We start from the raw sequence: 26914 nt of genomic DNA on the forward strand, positions 1-26914 counted from the left end.
GATTTGATGATGACAAACCAATTTTTGGATCACAACCAAAAAGAGCTTTATACGGAGAGCGTCCAATAATTCGGTGAAAAGAGGAATTTTTTTGAAATTGTACAAACTGTAATCCAATGGACCATTTTTTTTGATTGATTGTCTTTCATCCAAGCACGAATCATATTTTCGATATCTTGATTACTTCTCTCGACACTTCCCTGAGTTTGGGGATGACGAGGGCGACCGTGGACTATAACACATTGTGGCCACATATCCTTTAATTCATGAATAACACAATTTACAAATTCACGTCCATTATCACTTTGAAGTATTTTAGGGGCACCAAATGTAAGAAAAATATCAAGTAATTTACTTACCACTTCTAGAGCCTTTTTGCTTTCAAGTGGACGCAACAGTAAAAACTTTGTGCTGTGATCCTGATAATTCATGATCCATTTATATTTACCATCAGGTGTTGATTGAAAATCTACTAAATCAACTTGGGCCCTTTCATTAAAATCTTTGGTAATAATTGGTTTTATGACTAGCCTGCGATTTGCTCCTTGCTTGGAATTACACATAAAAAATACTGATAAAAACTTTTCTATTGCTGGTCTTGGAATTTTGTATTTATTGCCCATTGCTACACGTAATTTGATATTTCCACCATGTCCTGTTGCTATGTGAGAATGTAAGTTAATACGTTCATATAATTCTTCGTAAAGTACAACATACCTATGTAAAAAAATCAATTCATTAATAAAATTAGTGAAAAAATAAATATGGTGCCAGAGAGGAGGGTTACTAAATTTAGATAATTTAGAATAGCCTCGTGACGACTATTTTTTATTTTATATTATCGTAACGTAATTGCGTACCTAACTTAATTGCCTATTTTACACGTGGTAAAATTTGCTCGCGTTACCCAATTTCCATTTTTTTATGTTTGATTTAATCCCCTTGGCCTCGTACGAGGCCATGCATTTTAACAATTCGTATCAAAGGTAAAAAATTAATTTCCTAAGAACTGCCATAAAAAATTTTGTGATTTAGCGATAGAAGAAATATTTTAGAATTTTGTGTTTAAATTTTTTTGTGAAACACATGAAATTAGGATGGTTTTTTCAATAATAAGTAACTATCTAATAATGCGCATGCGATAATATACTGTATAAGAAAAAAAAGTGTTGTGTAGGCGCGGCAAGTGCCAAACAATTTTAGAGGGCTAGCTTGTTCGCCTTAATAATAAAAATTAGACTAGACTTAGTAATTGGTGCCTTGCTAATGGTCTTAAGTTAAATACAGCTAAATGTTTTAAAATGTCATTTTTTCGTACTATTTCAAAAATAAATTCTGACTATCATATTAATAATGTAAAACTTGTTGAAATTGATACTTATCAGGACCTGGGGGTTGTATTCCAGCCTAACTTATTGTTTTCTTCTAATATCGAATATCTATGCTCAAAAGCACTTAGAAGCCTTGGTTTTCTAATTCGTAATACAAAAGAATTCAATAACGAAACTTGTCTTAAAATTTTATATACCTCACTAGTTAGACCCATTCTTGAATTCTCCTCAGTTCTTTGGAATCCTGCGCAAGTTGGACTTGTTGAATCACTTGAACGTGTTCAAAGAAAGTTCTTACGTTTTGTTGGATATAAGAGGAAATTAAATGGTCACTTAAATCCATCAGTTGCTATGTCGCTATCGTCAATTCAAGCCAGTATTAACTTAGAATCCCTTGCTACTAGACGTAAATCTATAGATATTCGCTTTATGATTAAATTAATAAATGGAGTTATATCCTGTCCGGATTTATTGAATTCTTTAAATTTTAATGTTCCCAAATATAACTCGCGACACCGTCCCACATTTTCAATCCCATTCCACCGTACTTCATATGGCTATAATAATCCCCTTGATCGTATTGCTCGAGAGTGCAATGAGTTGAACAATTTTGATTTGTTTCATTCACTAGATTTTCAGCCATTAAGCAAAGTCTCCTAAAATGTTTTCGATATTTGTTTACTATTGTCCTTTATATTAATGTAATATTATTATTGTTATATACCTACTATTAATACTACTATTAAAAATTTATATGTATCTTGTATCTACGCTACCATTTCTGTTAAATAATTAATTTGTATTGTAAATTACCAAACTGTACTTGAGCCTCACAGGCGTTTATGTCAAAAAAAAAAAAAAAAAAAAAAAAATCAAGGACTGGTAAAATAAAATAAAAATAGTATAAATAAATAAAGATTGGTAGTGGACTGTATATAAAAGAATAATAATAATAATAATAACAAATGCGTGGAATAACGATTAAATTGGCATGCTATGATAACGGTGCGATTACACAACTGTTAAGTCACGCATGGAGGTACACCTCAAAGCCAAACAACTGCAGCTATGCATTGCACCGCTATGCATCACACTAATTAACATAAACAGATAACATAATATAAACTGTACACACGGCTCAAACATGTTGAACTAAAAAAAAAAAAAATTCAGGACTTAAAGGATTTAAGTATAAATAGGTGGTTTTATGTATATAAAAGTCTATAAAAGTATCAAAATAAATCAAATTAATACAATTTTTAAATACTTGATATCATCACCTTCAGTTTTTTTAAAAACTAAATACTTTTTGTCTGTTACGCATAATACATCATATTGCTTCAATAGATAATACTCTCTTCTAGATTTTTTACCACTACAAAGAAAACATTTGAAATTAAAATTAGAAAATAGTTAAAATGAATTTTTCAATAACCACACTGTATAATCAATTATTTTAACTTATACTTACATTTTCGTTTTAGCTGCTAAAATTTCATTGATTATTACTTCCACTTCATTTTTAGTTGGTGGTTTTTTTCCTGGCTTTTCAATGTAGTATGCATCTAGTTTTTTATAAAACTCGGAAAATGCATTCATTTTGTATAATAATGAATATGAAATATTGTACTGGACGGCGGAGGTTCGTATAGTTGTGATAGGAAACGTGCAGCTGGTAGAGTGGCATAACTAGCTTTAGTGCATTATCCAAAATTAATTACACTACCTACATACAATGAAGAACTTAATCTGGGCTGTATCGTGTTTATGAGCTGATAATGTTTATACAAACGTGATTATTACAGTTGATACGGGTATATAGTACTAAATTGACATAGGTATATTAAGCTTTTAAGTATAAACTGTAGAAAGATTAAGTATAATTTCCTCGACAATGATATTCTGTATATTTCGATGAAATGTCGATTTCATAAAAAGTTATCCATTTCGTGTGAAAATTAAATAAATTACATCAAGTGTAAAATACGGGTTTCCATTTCACAAAATAGATAAAATAAATGTCCATTTCATGAACCTAAAAACGACCTACACGATATGATCGAAGTTCATGAAATGGATATCCATTTACGATTACACAAAGTGGATGCGACATATACATTATATTATAAATTGCAATTACATTATAGTAATAATAAAAAACACAAAAACTTATGCTAGATTCAAACTAGACTCCATAAAAACTAATGTGGCGCTTATCCACAACGTTACTATAGTGTTTTGGTACTTAATGCTCTAAGTCTTTGTCTAAGAATGAAATTATTATAGCAATAAATACCGCATGATTATATTATAATTAATAATAACATTATACATTCAAATTTAATAATGTTATAGAAATTTGTACAATTATAATTACTTTTAATATTAAAAATAATTTAAATCCTGATTCACTGCCTGTTATAATGTAACATTAGCTTTTACAAGAAAATGTATTATACTCCATGCAACGCCACACAATTTATCATCGTATTTTTGATTTATGTTTAATAAATATCTATTAAATTATAAAATTGGTTTGATTTTTTGACTAATAATAAATATGAGTGTTATATTTAATTTAAAAAAATAAAAAGTTGAAAAAAGAGTTAATAAAACTGTGCAAGTGTTAATACAACACGACAACCAGAAAACTGATTATCAAACAAAGGTAATCTTTTTTACGGGGTATTTTGATAACGGTTATTTTGATATCGGGTTATTGTCTACCCGATCATATATCACCGAATATTATTTATCGGATCAAATGACGTGTCACGGAAAAAACGTTCTCAGATTATAGGATATATATTCAACGTACTTAAATAGAAAACCAATTTTTATCAAAATAAATAATTTATTAAAAAATATTATCTTCTCATCACACACTAAACATACACTTGGTCAGGTACCCAAGCCATTTTTTAAAAATATGTAATATATGCATTTTCATTAAAATTTATAGAATTGCATCTTAAGAAAATGACACTACGTTCGATTCTACAGTTCTTACACAAGCATAACCTAATATCCTCGTATTCTCGTTCATCCACCACAATATCTTAATAAAAGTCGAAATATCTAATATATAAAATTAATGTCATCCTTTTGAAATAAAATTGTTTGAAAAAGTCTAAAGAAATTCAATATCTTACGAAGGCTTTAGCCTAAAGGGCTTGACTTTTACTAAAAGTATTCGCATGCGTAATTTCTCCACACGAGACAAAAAATGTAATACCATTGTGTGTTATAATTTTTTTTTTTTTTTTATGAAACTACAAGCAAAACGTATATAAAATAGATTACGATCAAAATATATTTAAACGAATGAAAAAACTTGAAATATTATCACAATATTTCTGAAAAAAAATGACAAAATTTAATCTTTCTGTTTCAATGCACTTAATTTTCTACTTTTAACACAGTTTTTAATTTGAGTTATTTTTTACGTCGTTTTTTTCATTGAGATCTACATTATAATTTATGCGTGGGCAACGAGTGAATGAGTGTACAACAAAAAATGCTTTGAACTTATCAAAATAAAATATTGCTCTTAATAGTTGACTGAATATAGTCAATTCAGGTTGTGCAACAATCTACTGTAATTATCGTTAACGAAGTAAATAATTCAATTAAAACGCAATATCTAAAAATTACTAATTACCAAGTATCTTATTGTTTCGAGATTATTGTTCGAGTTTAAATATTTAGATTTTTAAATTTTAAACCCCTTTTGTTTGGAATCGACAAAAATATTCCCTTTACACCTAATATGCCTGTATAATGACTAAATAATGTGTTCAAGATTAATGTCAAAACAATAATTCACTCAATATTAAAATAAATAAACAATCATTCGTCTAAATTGTTAGTTTCCGTAAAGTATGGAAAGGTATTGTACTGAGGTGAAGTAGTTCGACCACTATAATCGATAATTCCGTTTTTATTCGGCCGCTAAACGATGATCATCGTCTGTTACATAAATAAATGGTTACAATTACCGAACGATTCTGCTATTTTATGCATCAAAAATGTAAGACTTATTAATTTCCCTAACCAACGACGCCGTGAACCAATTCGATTGATAGCCTCACTTCAAATGAATAATACCAACGGTGGAATTTCAATGTTTCACACCCAAAAAACTCCATACAATAAAAATGAAAAAATTGCTTTTTCTCTACTGCACATTTTTCAAAGCTCCAAAATATATGTACTAGATCAGCAAATATTCAAATTAGTGATTTAAAAATTAAAACAATAAGTTAATGGTTTATAAAATAATTATAAATACCTACATAATAATTTATCTAACTTTATATAATGCTATTATAAACGTATATATAAACGTAGGAACCAATATTTTATATAATTCATAAATACTAGGCGTTAAAATAATTATAAATTTTAATAAAATATATATAATGGTCAATTTTGGCTCACAATAATAAATAACGATCAAATTATTATAATTTACATACATATTCGTTTCTCAGATATTATATTATACTTAAGTCATGTATCAACTAAATATGTGTGATTAGCAAAAACCGTAATAAAAATATTATTCATATTCGTAAATACTATAAATTCGAAAAAATTATCATTCAATTATAATTCCATTTTAACGATTAAACACTATGTATTTTTTAATCCGATATCGACATTAATAGCGAATCATTATAAAATGCTAATAACTATATAAAAAATATTTTACCTTCAGTAGCGTACTCAAGATTTTAGTTCGGTTAAAGTTTTTACCATCAATTGATTAGAGACCCGTATAGGACCGCTCTATAGCTGAACTAGTCAATATAGCCAAATTTAAGGGAGGATTAAAACTCTTGAAGACTATCCCTGAGTACGCTACTGTACCTAATAGAAAAACAACAAAAGTATTTGATTGATAAAAATTCAAAATGAATTTGTCGGTTGAAATGTACTTTACTGATCACAGTTTTAGAGATGAATAAAATACGTCTGGCAGTTATAAATTAAAATTTTAAATTAAGATAAAAAATGTTTTTTTTTTAATTTTTCATTAAAAATTTAAGTGTTAATTTGCAAATTTACTCAATTACTCAAAAAGTTTATTTTTTTCTCAGTTAATACAATATTTAATAAACAGTTCAATTAAAAATTCGACATTTAATTAAATATTTTTTTATTTTATTAAGATTTAATAAAAAAAGTAATAAATAATTAAATATGATAAATTGAAACACTTAAGTTAATCAAAACATTTAAAAAAAAATAACTTCTTAAACAACCCAGGAGCTAATAAAAAAATAATAATTCGAAACAATTGTTTTTTCTACATCAATTTTTTTTTTTTTTTATTTATTGTAATTAATATGTTTCAGCATAATAACATGTTATTACAAGTTAGTTTACATATAAGTTACATAACAATTTTTTATTTAAATAGTTATTGATCTTCGTTTTCGCTTGAATCTGAAAGAAGGAGATCTTGCGGTAAACGTAGTTTTAGTCGTCAATTTTTTTGTTTTTTTTTTTCCCCAGGTTGTAGAATCGTGCGCCTTTGGATAAATTCAGATTTGCGTGAAAGTTTTTAAACTGGATTGTTATCCAGTCTCGGAGTAGAAGAATTCCAGTATTGTTATGTATTTGTCTGTTCCTCATAAACCAAGGGGCCTTAAGACAATTATTAGACAAATTCTTAAAAAATTGTTTTGAAGTGTTTGTATTTTATTGATTTTAGTAGAAGAAACTGTTACCCAGATTGGGCAGGCGTAGGTAATTAAAGACCGGATTATTGATGTGTATAGTAAGATGGACGATTTCATTTGAAGGGATGATTTGAAGTTAACTAAGGGGTATAGAGTGTTCATTCTAGCATAGCCTTGGGTGAGTTTTTTATTAATATGAATTTTTCAAATAAGTTTTTCGTCTAAAAACACTCCAAGGTACTTGACAGAGTTATCTTTATTGTTCCATTGTATTGGTTGGTTATCGATGTGAATAGGTTGGGAATCTTTGTAACGTTTTAAGTTAAATATTTTTGCCGCCCTTTTTGTTGGATTAAGGTTTAGCTTCCATTTTTTGAACCAGGTAGTCACTGTATTTAGAGCTATTTGGAGATTTTGAATTGAGGATTCTAGGGAGTTGCTTTGGGTTATTACTGTTGTGTCATCCGCGAACATTGCCAGCTGGGAGTTTACATCAATTTTAAACTTAACGATTTGAATTTATAATTATTGTTATTATTATTATTATTTTTTTTTTAATTATTTACTTGTTAAATTAATCTTATAATGTTTTTATATCGAATTAAATCGACTAATTTTTTCTACTATATTTTTCATTCACTTACTCACCTATCTATAATAAAACGAATACCTAACAAAGAAGTAAAAAAATGTATATTATCTATATTGCACCTGATAAGTTCAAAAATTCATAATCGAGAAAACTATAAATAATATATAATTTAGTAGGTATTTGATTATAAATTATATAAAATCAATCATATATAATAATAATTTAAAAAAAAAAAAAGACCAACAATCAATGGATGTTGTGGTCACCAAAAGTTTGGAGCCTGGAGCAAAATAGACCCGATGCCCCCTCACCTCTCGACAGGCCTGGGTAGGTACGCATTAAGCATTATTATTTAATGTGACTTAATAAGTGGAGGAAACTTATAAAAATATGGTATATTTTAACAGAAAATATACCGCACGTCATGTAAAAAAGCGATTTTTTTTTTTTTTACAAAATAATCCAAGATTTTATAATATAATCGCAGTTTCTATGTCCAAAACGAATCACGTAGATTTAAAAATTTTCAAAATAAAATTTTCATATCTTCATATCACATCTGTATAATTCAGTCAAGTCTTAAGTGACGATAACTCAAATCTAAACTAAAATGTATTATATACGAAAATGAGATCGAAAATTCAAGGTATTTAGATAAATTTTAAATAAAACACATTTCAAAGAGCTTATATAGTAATTTCAACCTATTCATTATTATATCATGGTGTACGAGGATAAGATCTTTTCTTTATCAGAGTCATATTTTTATAGTAGATACTTACCTTTTCACAGATTTTAAATTCCCTGCGGCAAAACGAGGAATATAATATTGATTTTCCAATGATATTGTACCTTTTTAAGTACTCATAAATCGTTTAGCTATCAAAAAAATAGATGCACTAACAAACGTAGAAAGTCAATTTAAAATTTAATTTACAAAAATAATCAAAATCAAAGTTTCGATTTAATTCTTAATTTTCCGATGCCCGCAGTAACTCTGTAGCAAACGACATGATGGAAAAACGAAAACGATTCGTAAAATATACCAAAATAAAGTTCAGAAGAGAAAATAAGAAAGAAGGATTATCTTTTCGTTTTGAGCCATATAGAAATACATCCATAATTATCGGCATTCGAACTATCCGCGTGATTTTAAAATCATCTAGATCACACGTGATTCATTATATTGCTATAAACTGGACCCGTCTTTTATCATTTAATGTACAAAATATAATTTCGCAATTATTATACCTACAAATAAATTATACTTATGTATTTATAGTTATATATATATATATGACTTTACCATAACTATAACCATACCATGAACATAGTATAACAAAACTCGTACCACATGAAATCTTTTATGTTAAAAATAAACACACGCCGTTTCACGATCGCGACATATCGTAAATGTTTTTTATACTAACAATTGAAACGGACAATAAAACCATAATATTCGTTCGTACATTTCAGCTAGCCCCTTCATAACTAAATAGCGATCGATTTCACCCGATTTAAATGCTGCAGTGGTATGGAAAACATTACGTTTTCAAAATGCTTTATCGATGGTGATATTTATTATTTCTTGAAAAATGCTGTGCACCTATGATAAAAATATATTTATACTTAAATGTCTTTTTGGAGCTTGTTTCCAGTAAATTGATCCATTATAAAAGAAAGAAATTTTAACTGCATCAACCAACCAATACACTATTATTGACTTAGATTTAAAAGAAATTTCATGTTTCTTCAACTACTTTTCTACTTTATATCAAAGAAACGTTTTTGTATTTAATTAATTCAAACAATTATAAATGCTGTGTGTTATGAAATATTTTTAATATTTATTTTCTAGGAAAATTTATGGTTGTATGATTAGGAGATAATATTATTTGCATAGTTACTACTAAACCATATTTTTGTAAAAAAATATGATGATTAATTTAATTTTTTCAAACTTTTTTAAAATAATCGTAATTAAATATTTTTTTGAAAATATCCATGTTTAATAATCGAATACCGGACCTCGTATTAATAATGTGTACTTTAGTCCGTTGTCAGTGTACGATGAGTTTCAAATGCTACTCGAATTTAACAAAAACAAGTGTATATTAGTTCCCTGCATAGTCAAATACCGTGCACCTTTATACACGTGCGTGAATTTTGTGTATGTCACACTATTGATGTCGATAAAAAAAAAATCTAACGAAAAAAATCCATGAATTCTTCAGTGTCTGTTTTATGAATGCGTCAACACGAGTGTAATATGTAAACGCGAGAAAAGGATAACGATTGTCAACGATAGCGTTTGACATTTAGGCGAAGTTTGATTTTTATTTTTTCGTACCAATGTTTCGACTTTGAAGTGTAATATTCGGTACCCGTTAAATATGAAATAATTAGGTTCAATATTATTGGAGAAACAATCTTTGACCTTTCTTACGATTTTGGAACTGATTTACTGCTGTTTGAGCTCATCGGAGACCATGCTGTCTACCTTTTGTCACCGCGAATATATTCCGTTGTTATAAAATGTTCGAGTTCACGCGATGACTGTCTTACAAAAACGATGTGTAGCACAACATTTTGTCGGAACGTGTGTGTCGCACGAATACTATCGAGAAGAATAATATTGTGCTCCGGCTTCACTATTTTACACGAATCTATAATGTACATGTACAATAATTATAGTATAATAATATAATAAATGGCCTGGCCGGCCGGAACGTTATTCGTTAAATCCTAATTCCATTTTCTCCGTCCGTTGGACAACAGCTTTTTCTGCAATATGTACGGTTCGACAAATAATACATAATAACAAATTTAAAACAATAGAGGCGGAAATGCGGTCCGTTTCGACCAGATATTCGATGGTGCAAGTGCACAGGCCCTTTTCCGGATGTTTAACGCGTAGAAGGCGGAGAGGAACTAGCGCTGAGGGTTAAATTAACTCTAATCCTCTTAGCACACCCACACGTCACCCAGCACGCGCTGCATTCAGCAAAGAACCCTGCACGCCACCAGACCCCCTTTGAAACCATTCGTCTGGCGCCAGCCAACGTATCCTGTAAATGCGTACATGCAGGCGATATTCGATAAGTATACAGATGCTATATACATAAAACCTGGAATTCAATGCGGTAAAAAATATTTTTATAAATGGCTAAACATTTCGACGGGAGAAGTATTCAAAAACATGTAAACAAATCAAAGTATAAAAACTAGTTTACGTTAATACAAGCTTCACTTAATAATAAATCGAATTATTATTACGTCTTATATAAAGTGGAATAATGCACACAATATAATTAATTTAAATTTTATATTTATCTAATTATAAAAAAACGCATTGCTCTGAAGTTTGAAACATAAACAAGCAAACAAGCCACATGGTATTATATACATAAAATATAAATAGACGATAATTATTCTGGGCTAGGCGCATTGATGTAGTAACTCGAGAAACTATGAAAAATTTAACAACATTTTGGTGGTTATAACGTTATTTTATGTTTTCAGTTGTTTCTCTTCTCCCCTATTATCTATCACCAATCGAATCTCACAATACGAACAATACAATCGATTCTCGTCTACATATTTGTGTATACAAATATTATACGCATTTTATATATATGTGTGTGTACAAATGCATATGCACCTGATGTGAACGTTTAAATTCAATATCATTTTATTGTACGAGTTAAAAAAGGAAAAAGCTAACGAAACGTAGTTCCGAGATTGTTTAATCTCAATATTGGTTGGAAAACGCAACGAACGTGTACAAAATAACTTGTACATAATATGTATAATATACTTTTTTGTAATATAATAACACGTTTGAAACAAATTATATATTATTATAAATAAAATATACCATATTATAAATAAAACGATATATTGCAGCGTTGCGTGAATGTTACGCACTCATATTTTATATAGTATATTTATACATTGTAATTGATAAATTAGTTTATGTTATAATAACTATAATATATTTATTCATTGTTTTATTACTATAATATAATAACTACTTATAAGTATATATTATGTTTATTGCGACGGTTTTTTTGATTTTATTTATATATATTTTATTCTGTATACGCGTTATGTTTTTCCCGTTTGATCTCCTCGAGTACGACCCGTGCCAGATTATATTATTATAATATGTTATTTAATTAAACACGTTGCTCAATTAACTGTTTTAATAATTTTTTTATTTAAAAAAAAAATATTTTTGTTTTTACTTATTTTGTTATGTTTTTTAGCCAAATAAGTTTATATATTATAATTTATTCGTAAAAACAGTTGATGATATTTAATATTGTAATAAAATGTTTTAATAACTTATACAACTATTTTTTATAAGATTAATTTGAATCCTGTAATTTTGGCCAAAGTAAAACGTTAAAGTTCTTGTAACTTTCACAATTCCAGCAAGCACAGAAAATATGATTTTACTAAGACTAATCAAGAAGTATACCATGTATTTTAAGTTGTATTTACCAAAGTGAACTATTTCTACTTTACCAAAACACACTTGTTACAATATGGCGATTAAATTTCAACACATTTTATAATAAAGCATTTAGCTAACGGTTACTTAGTAATGATAACTATTAAAATTATAATAAAACAATTTTTAAGGAAACAATTCCGTATACCTCAAAAAATAAAAAAAATAAGAATTATTATTTTATTATATTATATAATAATAATAAATATTATAAATAAATATTATTAAATAAATAAATATTATTAAATAATAAATAATTATATAATAATTAAAATCATTATTTATAAAGTTAAGATCGAAGTAACAACACATTCTAAAATGTAAGAAAAATATTAGAGAATGTTATGTTTTGATAAAAAAGTTAGGTGTTACGTTGCTCTTTAAAACTTTATTTGAATTTAATTTTTGTGCAAACGAGTTGTAGCCCGTCTACAATATTGGTGATAATTTAAATAGTATTGTATTGTTAATATTAACAGAATTAATGGGCTAGTAAATACCACTACAGAACGAATTAAATATATTTAATTTGTTTTTCTGCAGTGAAAAAACATTAATGAAAATATGAAGAACATTTTATTCTCAAACGTTTTGCATATTATTATTATCACGACGTCTTGACTTTATAGAAGACGTTTTATTTCACTTTTACAACGAGAAAAAAAATAAAAGAAAAATTGCAGCAACGGGATAGTCACCGCCGAATGTACAGAAATACTTATTCGGACATGGGGAGAAATGCGAAAAAATGTGCACTTCTTGTCGTCATGTTCTATGTCTTAAATGTTTCAAAGAAAATGAAGATGAAATAAAAAACGACGTCTGTGAAAACAGATATATATATTATATGACCAGTGGCGTTGAACCTATAACCCAAGAGGGGATAACGCCCTCTACCATTTTTTCGGTAGGTACTCACAATAACTATATATGTATTGATAATATATTTTTATGGTTAAATAGGTGGTGGATAAAAAGAAATAATTTTTGTCCATTCAATATAATTTTAATTCTTCGACATTTTATATGACATCATAAAAACAATAATCGTTGTTTACACAATATGCAAATAGTAAACGCATTTCAATGGTTTAATGGGCGTAACACGTTTCCACCAAAAGTAGATCTTTCCTTTTTCCACCAAAAGTGTATCTTTCCCTTTTCCACCAAATGAGATAGAATACCTATACTTTTCGTGAGTTTTTCGGTTTGATGTAATATATATATATAAATATACACACAATATAATCAATGTATATGGTACATTTATTGTATTTAATTGTATGTTAAACCGTTATCGTACTTATGCATGTACTTTTATGTCCATTAACCATTATAATATCTAAATAGTCAAATACTTTATGAACAAGTGATAAGATGGCACAGTTTAAATAGTGCATTACAATATATCTATATTGGGGCTATATCATGGAGGAATTACACAGTTAATTAACAATCAGGTATAGAATTTAATACATTTTCAAGTATTGTTAAATAAAATAATACAACATACAATACAAAGCTAATGATGGTGGACCCAATACGTGAAATAAGCGGGAAAAGGTAAGCTCCCTTGTAACTTTTAACTGTGTATAGCAATCATTTCGAAAACGGTAGTATTGAATAGCACTAATTGAGCACTAAATAATGGTGCCATAGCGGAAATTAGTGTTCTATCTAGTGAAACTATCAAATTCAATTATTTCAATCGAAAATCAAATTGTCAAAAATTTAGATTATGACGAAATAATTAACGATTTTGCGCCAGAAAAGCAAGAAAAATTAAAATTTAATGATAATTTTTTTGATTATTGTATAATGATTATTTGCATGTATTAGTTTGTAATAATTTGTATTTAAATATTTTTATTTAATACATATTTTTTTCTAATCTAGCAAATAGATATATTTTTTCTTTTATTCCCTTCGATTTTTTTCTTTAGAGTTTAATTGGCACATAAGTACAATTGTGGACATAACAAAGGGAGAGAGCGCTAATTTTATACTTTGCCCCAGTTAAAAAATATACTAGATCCGGCACTGATTGTATATATTATATAATGCCTTTACATTTATTGAATTAATAATATATGTTAATAAAGTTATTTCTGTACTATAGCTTTTAATTTAAGCGTAGTATACAATTGTTTTGGTAAAAATGTGCTCAATATCTCATTTGGTGGAAATGGATATTGGTGGAAAAGGGAAAGGTCTACTTTTGGTGGAAACAGGCATCGCCCGGTATAATAATATTATATTGTGATCGCGTCGATATCTTTCAGTGTTATCCCCGTGGCGACCACGCACATACGGTTTATTTCGCGGCAAGTTAGCCTTATATTATGTTAATAAGTTTGTGCGTATGAACATAAGACGATAAGCATCTTTTTATCTGGAAGATTTTTAAATCGATTTTAAATTCCTGCTTAAAACGATTAAAAACACATTGATCATTGTCGAAATCTTAAAACTCTAAAATCATTACTGAAACATTGAAAGCAAAACAGAAAAATAACTCGACAACCAACAACCTACATTAAGTATAATATATTCATGAAAACCATAATCGAATTACCAAGTATTGATAATATTGATTTTCAAAACGGACATAATGCATATAATTACCCAGTTTAATATATCATAATCAAAAGCAAAATATTTTTTATTTTTTATTTGTAACATCGGAAAATTGATTGTAATACAATCGTTGGTTTTTTTTAGTGCATTGTATTAAAAAATCGCTAATACTACTGAATTATTTAGAAGTTCAGAACTGTGTAATAATTTTCTGGACTCGGTGTTTGAAATATTATAATTATATTAAATACATATTTATCATATTTATGTATTTAATTTAATAATTAATATTACAATAATAATAATATTAGATATATTTGAAATCCGACAAAAAATTTCGATCAAATAAAGCGAAAACATGTTTCTATTTCAATTGGTGGTGTAGTTCTACTAACTCCGTCATTTAATTAATTGAACACTAGTCACTATTTTGGAACCACACTGCTCACAAAAACATTATACACATATACACTCAGATTCAATTTCCACTCCGGTTGAGTTTTTTCCCCTTTGCTCCCCATTTCTGTGTCTACACATACGTGATATACGTATATAAAATAATATATTATTTACCGCATTTTTTCCTTTCCTATTACGCATCGACGACTGCGACCATTAGTGAGTAGTGCTACTTTTCGTTATATATACGCATAGCTATACCATACACAGAGGCGTGATCGAGTTGTATTTTCAGAAGAAGTTGACATTTTCGAAAACTGCAATTTAAAATGATGCCAACTGTGTATTTAGGTTTTTCACAACCTAGAGTCAATCATTTTTTAGGCAGTTTTTTTTTATAAAATATGTAATTATAAATCATTAAAAAATGATATTCAATATAAACTTAATTTATATTTAAAATATCTATACCTAAATTATATGTATCACGAAACAATTAATATTAAGTAAGTACCTACAATAACAGTGGATTCCGTTAAATGTGGGCACGTTGGAACCATCTCCGTTTGCCTACATAAAGCGGTTGCCCATAATAACCAAAATTAGTTCAAAATACAAAAAATTATAATAGCAAAAAAAAGTTTTTATTTTGAACACATAAACCATACAATTGAAAAAAAATTCAATGTTCATCAAAATTCATGCCAAGTGTCACCTCAATGGGTGATTTCTTAATTAAAAAAAGAAAGCATGAAATTACTTGATATTATCATATATACTTATTGTTCTAGATTGTATAGATGACGTATATCTAATTATAAAATATAAAAATTAAAAATTAAAAATCACTACATAAATAACATTAAATAAAATTACTATTTGTATGCGGAACAGGGCCGGCTTAAAGTATAAGAGAGCTAGGCACCTGCCTAGAGTGGCACATTAGAAGAGGCGGAATTTTCAAAATTGACTCGTACATTTTTTTTTAGTTCTATCGGTGTTTTATAAGAAAAATATTTAGATTAATTCATTCGTGAAAACCACTTATCTATATAAAAAAATAATTTTGTCTAAAGTTATTATATTACTTTATATTACGACCTACGCTGGGCGTTTTCGATTATTCCAAAAATATAAATAGCCACTAATAATACATTTCCGCGATTTCCGATAGTGACGATAATGATGGGTTTTGAGTAATAATTATAGAAATCATTTTTAAGTTTCTTTACATATAATTTTATACACAAAATAAAAAATTTTAAATTGTTTTATGTAGATATATCACATAAAAAATAGGGGGAGAGGCGGTGGCGTAATTGTGGGGGCAAGGGGGTAGGAAAATGCCCTATCTGACCATTTTTTGAGAGATAAAGGTAAAATTTTGCCCCCCCCCCCCAGATAATCCAACAGTACAAATAGCACCTTTTATTAATGAACTCTTATGGATATTATTTAACAATATTGGTAGGTACCCAGTACATGCTATCTACAATTTATATTTATCTAAACCATAAAATGAGTTAAAAGACTTATGTAAAATCAAACAATTAGATATAGTGTATAAAATACATACAATAAAAATATGTTTTAACTGGTGAGGGGTAGGGATGTCAGGGTTTTGGTAATAATAAATATATTATATTGTCCCCCTAGATTTTTTCCAGTTACGCCACTGGGGAGAGGCTAAGTTAAAATAAGAGCTTAATTTTTTTTTTTTTTTAGAGGTGGAAAAATTTGATTTTGCTTAGTGCACTATTTTTGCTTAGGCTAATCCTGATGTGAAAGGTATACAAAATTTTGTAATTGCTTGTTGTCTAAGCTGTTTATTGTGGATCTGGTTAACAAAATAAGCAGACGCTTGTTATTAATAAAAACAACTCACATAAGGCATCGACACTTCAGTATCTATCCCTTCCCGTTCACATTTTTGATTGCCAGTTTGATTTAAATTGAAATTTTCACGTAAAATGACTTCTTCTTTGAGCAGTTTCGCCATAGTTGTATTTCGTCGGAACGTATAATTTTTCGGCGATTGTACGTTGTGAAATACCTGAAGGAAACGACTACACTTAGTCTAAAATCGAGATTTTTTTTCTTTTAGGGAAAGATCATTTCAAGATATAGTGTCACTATAGAATTCAAATTAAAACTGAAATTATTGTTATCGAGTCACAGAACGTGTGCGGTCTATCGCTTTATTTATGTCACTTCTTTTTTATCTAGTCAACAAAATCCCATTAAAGTTAAATGGTTCCATAAATTTATTATAATGTTTATATTTATATTTATCATAACCATTTTTATTACTTTCGGTAAACACAATCTCATAGACACAGCAAAACTGGATTATACCAGTTGTTTTTAAATAAATATGTGTTTATGATTAGATACTTATTCCCATATTCATTAAATATAATATTGTCCTCATAAACCGAATCGAGTGACCATATTATGCGGCATTTTTTAACCTTATTAGTATACATTAGATTAGGGACCCGACTATTTTACCCATATTAACCGATGACCACATTAAGCCGAATTCACTATATATCTAAGCTACCTCATGTTAGCATTATCTTAAAATTAGCTGTGTATGAAATACCTTCCACTGGAAAGAAGACTTATATTGCCACAAAATAATTATTAACTTAGTACTGAGTACCTATCAGCATAAAGTCCCATATTTGTATTTTTGGTATAACCACATCAATTTATTCAAATTAATTATTACTTATAACATCCTCCCATATTGAAAATTCCTGGGCATGCCACTGACAGTGCCAAATCTAAGGTAGAAAATGGGTATGCTTGCTATAGGCACTTATAGTTAAGGACATTCTGAGGGGTTCAGGAAAAATTAAGTCATGAACATACACCATAATTCCAACAACTATTAGCCCTATAAGTCCTGAGCATCAAATTTCCTGGAATATAATATATCAATAAGGCTTGAAATGCAATACCATAAATACAAAAAAACCATGTTCATGATTGAAAGTGGTGTTAAGGAACTCTCTCTTTTCACACATCCGATTTATAAATAGTTCTTACATTTGCTTATCGTATTATTATTGTACATAGATTGTAAACTTTACTTAATGAAAAATAAAAACATGTATCTAGTAGGTAAAATATACCTATTTGTTTTAATCAATAGCATACTTCTCAATGGTTTATTTTTTGAATTCACCCTAATCATTGATCCATGTATTGATCCACTAATAAATTAGTGTATTTAATGCACAACAACGAAATTGTTTATTTCTAATTATTATTGTATTTACTCAATTTTTTTTTTACACTACAGTAATCCCTCATTATCCAGCAAACTTGCGCGGATAACGAGACTATAAATCAATGTAAAAAGAGAGGTTAGGTTAAATTTTTTTTAATTTTAAAAATCAATTATTAATCAATTAATAACTGAACAATTGACGATTATTAATCGTGCATGTGTAGGTAACCTTTTGTGGTTTATCTGCAATAAGTATAAGTATGTATAATGTATATGTGATATATCTATAGCGATATAACAACAATTATCTACAATTATTGTCAAAAATAAATTTCTAGTGTTCGTGTAATAACGGTAAAACGTTATCGCAATCGCAATCACATTAATATGTTACCGTGGACCCAATCGCAGATAATCGAAAACGTGGATAACCAGGGATTACTGTAATTTAATATAGTCTAGTCTTTAAATCTAAAACTATTCATTATTTTGAGAAGAAGTTTTGTTGATTTCACAAGAATTTTAACTTTTATAGAAATAATATCAAAAGAGAGATAGTTAATAGATTTTTTGTATTTCATACAAATACTATACTAAATGATAAAGCCAAAAACATTGTATTCTCATAACTGGTTTCATCAAGGATGCTAGGGAAACATGTCTCCAGCTGGGTCTGTTTTCAATTTATTTTTTATGTATAATGCCAAAATTAAATTGGTACACACTTAGCAAAGGGGCACACAAATATTTTTAGTAAAATAAGAAAATAACAAAATTCATATGAGAATGCTGGAGTAACAGACATATTTATTCAACGGATAACTTTTAGAAATACAACATTTCATATGTGCTAATCAAGCTGGTGTTAATGTAATTTATTATATTTAGTTCAAAAAAATATTTATTTAAATTTTTTTTTTTTTTTTAAATTAATAAAGTTCTTTTAATGTACATATACAGTATTGTTACAGTATAATACATTTATAAAAAATGGAATTTATAATAAATTATGGTAAGAAAAAAAAATTGTCATAAAACTAAGTTAATAAGCTAATCTCTTGTTATATTTTTATTTTTAAAAATTCTAACAGTATTATCGGCTCCTCCAGATAGAATTAATTTTTGATTTGACCAATCACTGCACATTACTTTTTCTTCATGACCAGTTAGTTCAAACAATGGTACTCTGGGACTGAAACAGAACATTTGTATGAAAATTTGTACAACCAACAAAAAATACAGAGAAATTGGCAAATTTTTACCTTCTTGTATCCCACAGTTTCATCTGGTTATCATATCCACCAGACACAAACTGATATTCATCCACTTTGGACCATCTGACAGTGGTCACCCACTGTTTGTGCGATGTAAAAGTACTCTTAACTAAAGATCCCTCTAAAAAATTACCATACAATATTATGGATATTAAAAATAACAATACAAATAAAATACAATGTTTTACTAAAATATTATACCTTTAGATCTCAAATCATATAATCTGATGTGTCGATCAGATGAACATGTAATTACAGATCCATTCAATTCAGAGTAATCATGATTAAAGAATGATTTGTTACCAACAATTTCAGTTTTAATTCCACCAATTTCTCCATCCCAATGTTTTATAGTATGATCCCAAGAAGACGTCAATATATCTGAATTGTTGATAAATTGAACTGATGATATATTTTCCTTGTGACCTTTTAATGTCATGATTGGAGGCTGTTTATGAAAGTAAAAATATTTATTTTAAATATTTCTCAATAAAATTCAACAAATAAAACCGAATTTACCATGATTTTTGTTTCTGATTTGAGTTTTTTAGTAGGCTTATCAGATGGCTCATAATTTGGATCTATTAAATATAAATATTTGATTTACAAATACAATTTTTAACAAATTTAAAAAATGTTTGATTTCTATAAATAAACACACTTACATAAAATTATAATTAACTAATTTTGAACACTAAAAAATTTCAAATTTAATTATAAATAAAAAAAAATATAAGAGAATATAGTATATAATATATAATAAATAGTTTAAAAGATTAGTTTAATTACATTCATAAAAATGTCAACGTTTTATTTTTGTCCACATTACATTTTCTAACATTACTTATTTTTCAATTTAATTAAGTAAAATTCAATTAACTAAACAAATAATTTTACCTGATGACCAAATTTTCAACATAGTATCCCATCCACCTGTAGCAAATCTGGTTGAATCTGGACTTACACTTATACATTCTACTGATCTTTCATGCCCCCGGCCAATTTGTAGACAGTTAGTCGTTCCTTTTTTTATATCCCAATCCCAAACTCTAATTGACTGATCATCTGAACCACTAAACAAAATACAAATTTATTAAATTTAATTATTCAAACTCAATTCTTAACCAATTTCAAAAAAATTTACTAAATTGTTTACTATTAACAAAAATAAATAATACATTCACTATACCAGCGGTTCTTAACTTTTTGTAGATCATGGACCCCTATTGAAGGATTTTTAGAAATTGCAGACCCCCTGCCAATTTTTTTTTTTCAAATACATTTTTTTTTTTTTTTACAAAACATCAAATTTTATTAAAACCAAAATTATAATAATTATTTTTATTAGACTTAATTTTAAATTTAATTATTTTAGTTGTAATTTTTTTTTTTTAATATTCTTAAAATTTAATTTTTATTAACTTAATGAGATAGTTGGTTTTACTTGACACACAAGTTTTTGAACATCGTATAAAGAGATATAATCTATCTATTATTTAATAAAAAATATATGAAAACAAAAAATATTAACAATAATCTAGCAATATTGCAATAATGCACTCATGTCACATATTGAAGTATGTTATGTGTTAAGTCTGCCGCGGACCACAGGTTAATAACTGTTGCACTATATGATATATTTTTTAGAATGTATTGTTGTACGCTTAAAAAAGAGATAATTTTATAAAATTTATTAAAATCAATTATATTATTTTGATTTTTTATTAATTATAGAATCTAAGATATTAATTATAAATATTTTGAAATGGATAAAAAAAATGACATTATTTACCTAACAAATGTTGCAGAATCATTTGATACTGATATCCATTGTACAGCCTTTACAGGACCTGTATGTCCAGATATACCAATATTATGTTTTCCTTTATTGGTCCATATATGAATAGAATTATCATAACACCCAGTTACAATCCTAAAATAAATTTAAAAAAATAGTATTAAAACAATAATCAATTAAATAATTTAAACCACATACCAAGAATCTTTAGAATGTATAGCAGATACCCAGTCGTCGTGTATAAGACAATCCATTGGTTCGGGTGATGGAGTAGCTTCCATATACTCAATGACCACATTTCTTTCACCTGATATATTTTTTTGTGACATATGGACATCCAAAGGAGAACGTAATAATTCACCATCGACCAAAAAATCAAAATCAACTTTTTGAACAACTCCATTATCATCAGATAATTTATCTAAATTAATCAATAATACAACATAAAATTATTCTAAAAATTATAACTATGTAATTAACAATAAATAAAATGATACGATTAATTGTAATCTTAAAGTATACAGTGAAACTATATGCAATTACTCCTAGAAGTAATTTCAAAACAAGAGTTGAAGTATTGTCTAATATTAGTATTTGAGTTTCTCACTTACATTACAATGTAGTATTAAGAGACCAGAAATATAATCTATGCTAGATCACTACATTTACAAGGTGTATTTTCATTCAAAAATAGAGAAAAAAATAAAATTATTAATAATATTAAACAAAAATTGTATAAGATAATAATATTGAAGAAAGGGCAAGACAAATGCTTATTCAACTTATTCAGATCTGATATTTCTATTGAATATAATATTTAAATATAGTTTTATTACTCAACTAATCATTTAACAAAAGATGTCTCATGAAAAAACAATAGTTTAACGAAGAAAATGTCATACTTAATAAAAATCCTTTTCAAATTATTGTCAACTTATAAAATGTGATATCATCATAACGATCAAAATGCTCAATCAATATATTATAATGAACATTTAATAAAAAATAATGAAATAATAAACCTTTCAACAATTCATTGATAATTTGGTTTAAATTTTCACATTGAATTTTTGAATCAACCGCTAATGGGAAATCTGGCACAGCATATCTGAAACAAAAACAATTATATATGTTTTATAAACGAATAAGAACTCACAACACAAATCAGGGTCTGACGAATGTAATCGACAAACCAATATCATTACTCGTATGTAAACATGATATTGTATCCATATTAATATTAAATATCCACGAAGACTTACTTTTCTTGTTTCGTTTGAAACTGTATTTGGATTTGTAAACCCAAATCGGGTTTCTTTTTTGAGTGGAACATGGCTTTGAAAAGAATTTCACAATACACTAATACTACGAGAACCGGCAATTTTTTAATAGCTGACAACAGTCAACAATATCTATGTAAGCACGTGTTCTATACGCATATCGTATTATCACGATACAGGTTTCTTATCGAATGTACAGTCTGCCAATGCAACTAGAATCAAAAAGGGCTAGGGTCAGTTCTTCTCATTGATAAGAAATAAAAATGATAAGATAACATTTTATAATAATACACCATCTGTTCAGAATCAAAATGTTTACTACCAGGAATAAGCCAAAGAAATAAGCAATCCTGTGTCTATGTATTTTATGTATTTAACGATTTTACTGATTATATTTTAAAATTATAAATCATTATCATTTTGATTATTGTTTAAGACTATCACCTGCGATTATTACATGAGAAAACTTAGCGATTATATTTAATAATCATCTAAACCTTTATACAATTTCTTGTTACTTAGTTTTGCCTACAGGTCTAAAAATTATGAACATAGAAGAACATATTGCTATTAGAAACCATTTGATGGACCACAACTATATTTTGCCTGATGGGTTGGAAAATAATGTTGAGGAAGTAGGTGTATCATCGGATGAAGATGTCGAAGTCGCTGCAGTGCCAGAAAATATCAAATCAATTCTAACTGATTTATGATACTTTCTTACAAAATATAAAATCAATTAGCAACAACTATTTTTTTTATATTTATGGAATATTATCAATTAACATTCAACTAATACCGGTACAATTTTTTTTAAATTATTGTCGCGTCCTGCGTAGTCAGGACACATCACAAGAAGGTTCCCATGAACATCAAAAACCACAACTGGGGATAAGTTAGATTATTGTGTTCACGTGGTTATTACACTAGAGATCACAATAAGGAATTAGAATATCGAAATCACAAGCGTAGACAAGTGAAAGGGTTCGCATAAACGTTTTTATGGGAAATTGAAATAAAATAATCGAATCAATAGTGACCACATCCTGGATCTCTGCGTCAATAAATAGTAGATAACCCACACACACGCAGAATCAATAGGAAATTATCTTATTTTATTATCGTTTTCATTTACACACACACATGCAGATATCAGATATAAAAGGGACCCGAAAACAAGGGCAAATCAGACGAGTTTTGGCTATGTTGCACTGAGCACCTTCACGTCAGTGTATGTCATGGTCCGAACTTAGAAATATTTCACATTATTTTATAAGTCATAATTGTTAGGACTTAGAATATTTACGAAATTGTAGTTAGAATAATTTTATGAGTTCAAATAAATTAAATTATTATAAAAAGTCTTGATTATTCTTTACTACACCTACAACTAAGCGTTGACTGAGACGTTGACACTGAAATCACGGATCGAACGGTTGGGACGTAACATTATTAATCATATCACATCTGTAATCTGTGTTTAATGTTCTGTAGTAATGTATTAGATAATTATATGGAGATCGGCTTATAAAAATTTACTAAAACCATTAAGTATGATACACAAAATACGTATTGGATTAATAATGAAAAATTGTATTATTAACTATCAATAGTAAAAATACATATACACAAAATATAAATTACATTAAATTCACTGTAATTATAATACAAGGAGGGAAAATAGTGATAATTTAAAATTCAATAAACTTAATACAACATTATTAAAGAGCTTTAATTTAATTAAAGGTATATAATTGTATAATCAACTGCATACAAAAATTAAATTAATCGATAATAATAGGAAATTTAAATTTAGTATAAAAGATTTATATAAGCGAATATTATATTAATTGTCTTACTAATACTATTATGAATCATAGTTATTATTTTTAACATTTATATATTTACAACTACATATAAAATAATATGTAAAATGCAATCTTCAATAATTATCTAATTAATTTCAAATAATATAAAATATATACCAAACGTTGATTCCACAATAATTGTATTAACTATTTACATTCAATTCCTGTAGTACTTACTGGGAAATAGTTATTTATATGTATGAAAATAATTTAAATACTGCATAAAAGATAAAAATTTTCTAGTGAGAATTATTTTAAATATACAAGTATTATATTTTTTTATTATACTGTAGTTTTAGTGCTCATTAGCTGGTGAAGATTATATGTAACATTGATATTACAATATTTTATATTTATTGTTGAAACTAATATATTTTTTAACTAAAAAACAGTTACTTTTAATTTTAAAATTATTTTATCTCAAATACTGTTTATCTATAATTTTCTATTTGTGTATACTGTATGGTATTTAAATTTGCTTTGATTCTTTTGATTACAGTCAATACTTCCAATTTTAATTGCCACTGCTGACAGAAGTTAAGAAGTTTGAAAAAATATTTTCAGAATACTACACTGAGTTATAGCTTATAGACTTAATCTTTTATCCGTTCATAGATATGTAATATGTAAATGTAATGAATGATATGGTAATAGATAAGTTTACCAATAGTGGCAAACTGGTAAAGCTAGACGACTTAAATTAATAATTTAACTTAGTTGTAGATTTAGTTTATGGTTTTTTAATTCATATTTTGATGTTATTATGGTTTTATTTTGTAATGTAATGTACTTTATTTTTGCAGAAACATCTCTTTCTATATTTAACACTGCAATATTAGACAGGCGATCTTGTCCCATACTATTTCGTAAATAGTTTTTTTATCAGTTTTAATTTTGAAAACGATCTTTCTGCTGATGCTACTGTTACTGGTAAAGTTAAATAAATTATACAAGCACTTAAGATATCAAAGAAAGTTGTACATAATTTGTTATTTATGATATATAAAGTAAGTTCTTTAATAGATTTGATTTTTTGTGGAACAAGTAAATCTCTGATACATAATAGTTGTCTGGTGAAGTCTATGTTTTTTGTCTATGTCTATAACTAGTCGAAATAATACTTCAATTTTGAACTTCATGGTGTATTTTCGGTATGAAATCAAATATCGGAGATACCCAGAAATTCCCAAGTGTTCAAATGCGGCGGGAAAAACAAAAAAAAAAATGAGGAAAAACGTTAATTTTTGTGCAAAACCAGTTTTCGACAAAATCAATTTTTTTATTCAGCTTGCTCAAAAACCAAATATTGTAGATACTTGAAATTTTTATATTAGAATCATCAATACGTGGTACAATTGTTAAAAACTTTTGAATTTTTTGACCTTTTTATAGACAACTGAAATTTTCAACTTTTCTTTGTTTTTTTTTTTGAAATGTGGATAAAAAAAATTTGTCTGGCCAAAAAATCTTGAAAATATAATACAAGATTCTTCATAAGTTGTACTTATCGGTATAAAAAAAAATCCAAAGCGTAATGCACAGTTTATTTTTTATAAGCATAGAAAGTTCACATTTTTACGAAATGTGTGAAAAATCGTGAATTCAAAATTTGAAGTTAATTTGTAGTTGAAAATTCATACAATTTTAAGTATTCGAAACTAAGAATTGTAAATTTGGTACAAAGTTTTCTTTTAATTATCTGTAAAAAAATTTCTACCGGAATAATATCCAAAATTTTTATGAGTGTTTAAAATGATAATTTTTACATAATTACGTAAAATAACAATTTAGTCTTCAACGATTTTTGATATTTATTCTTATTCAAAAAGTATAAGTCGTACAAACTTAAAACTTTCACCAAATGTTAAAATTGGCATTTTCTTTGCAAAATATTTTGTTTATTTTTAAGCTATTTAGTATTCATAGGCATTTGAAATATTCTATTTTTCTTAAATTTTTTTTTGTAAAAGTTGATAAAAATTGTTGACACAGCCAAATCACTTGAAAATGTAATAGAAGGTTTTACATAAGTTGATCTAATAGTGATTCAATAATTTATTCAGTTTAGTTGAATATATTATATAAAAAAATTTGTATTCAAAGTTAAGAAATGAAAATTGAATACAAGGTTTTCCATAAGTTTTGCTTACAATAAGTATAAAAAATATCTGACTGACTTATTTGTAAGAACAGTAGTTCTGTTGTAGTTGTGTGTCAACTCAATAGTCGACACACAACTGCAACTGGATTACCAAAACTAAATATAACGAAAACAATCATTACTTATAAATTTTAAACAATGATTATATTATTAGCCAGATTGTTATTTGTTATACTGTATGGTATTAATTTTA

General features: G+C 27.3%; 2 protein-coding genes across 2 annotated transcripts; both read right to left on the reverse strand.

Moving 5' to 3' along the window:
* Positions 1-47: 47 nt before the first annotated feature.
* On the reverse strand, positions 48-3624 carry LOC112689776 (KRAB-A domain-containing protein 2-like). The gene is made up of 3 exons (XM_025563627.1): positions 2803-3624; positions 2599-2706; positions 48-717 (listed from the first exon to the last, which is right to left on the reverse strand). The coding sequence occupies exons 1-3, from the start codon at positions 2928-2930 to the stop codon at positions 48-50; spliced, it is 906 nt and encodes a 301-aa protein (XP_025419412.1). The 5' UTR covers positions 2931-3624.
* Positions 3625-19378: 15754 nt separating this feature from the next.
* On the reverse strand, positions 19379-22880 carry LOC112689603 (ribosome biogenesis protein WDR12 homolog). The gene is made up of 9 exons (XM_025563386.1): positions 22675-22880; positions 22435-22520; positions 21611-21833; positions 21407-21547; positions 20512-20687; positions 20134-20195; positions 19816-20062; positions 19603-19735; positions 19379-19532 (listed from the first exon to the last, which is right to left on the reverse strand). The coding sequence occupies exons 1-9, from the start codon at positions 22743-22745 to the stop codon at positions 19391-19393; spliced, it is 1281 nt and encodes a 426-aa protein (XP_025419171.1). The 5' UTR covers positions 22746-22880; the 3' UTR covers positions 19379-19390.
* Positions 22881-26914: the final 4034 nt, after the last annotated feature.

Source organism: Sipha flava, unplaced genomic scaffold, assembly GCF_003268045.1.
Source record: "Sipha flava isolate LNK unplaced genomic scaffold, YSA_version1 112_pilon_pilon, whole genome shotgun sequence".
Lineage (NCBI taxonomy): Eukaryota > Metazoa > Arthropoda > Insecta > Hemiptera > Aphididae > Sipha > Sipha flava.

What these genes read in the sequence shown, in the direction of transcription:
- LOC112689776 (XM_025563627.1), bottom strand. Translation starts at nt 2,930, where the DNA reads ATGAATGCATTTTCCGAGTTTTATAAAAAACTAGATGCATACTACATT. An exon ending in TTAGCAGCTAAAACGAAAAT is followed by an intron (nt 2,707 to 2,802) that starts GTAAGTATAAGT and finishes TTTTCTTTGTAG; the next exon opens with TGGTAAAAAATCTAGAAGAG. An exon ending in ACTGAAGGTGATGATATCAA is followed by an intron (nt 718 to 2,598) that starts GTATTTAAAAAT and finishes TTTTTTACATAG; the next exon opens with GTATGTTGTACTTTACGAAG.
- LOC112689603 (XM_025563386.1), bottom strand. Translation starts at nt 22,745, where the DNA reads ATGTTCCACTCAAAAAAGAAACCCGATTTGGGTTTACAAATCCAAATA. An exon ending in TATCAATGAATTGTTGAAAG is followed by an intron (nt 21,834 to 22,434) that starts GTTTATTATTTC and finishes TGATTAATTTAG; the next exon opens with ATAAATTATCTGATGATAAT. An exon ending in GTTGAAAATTTGGTCATCAG is followed by an intron (nt 20,196 to 20,511) that starts GTAAAATTATTT and finishes TATATTTAATAG; the next exon opens with ATCCAAATTATGAGCCATCT.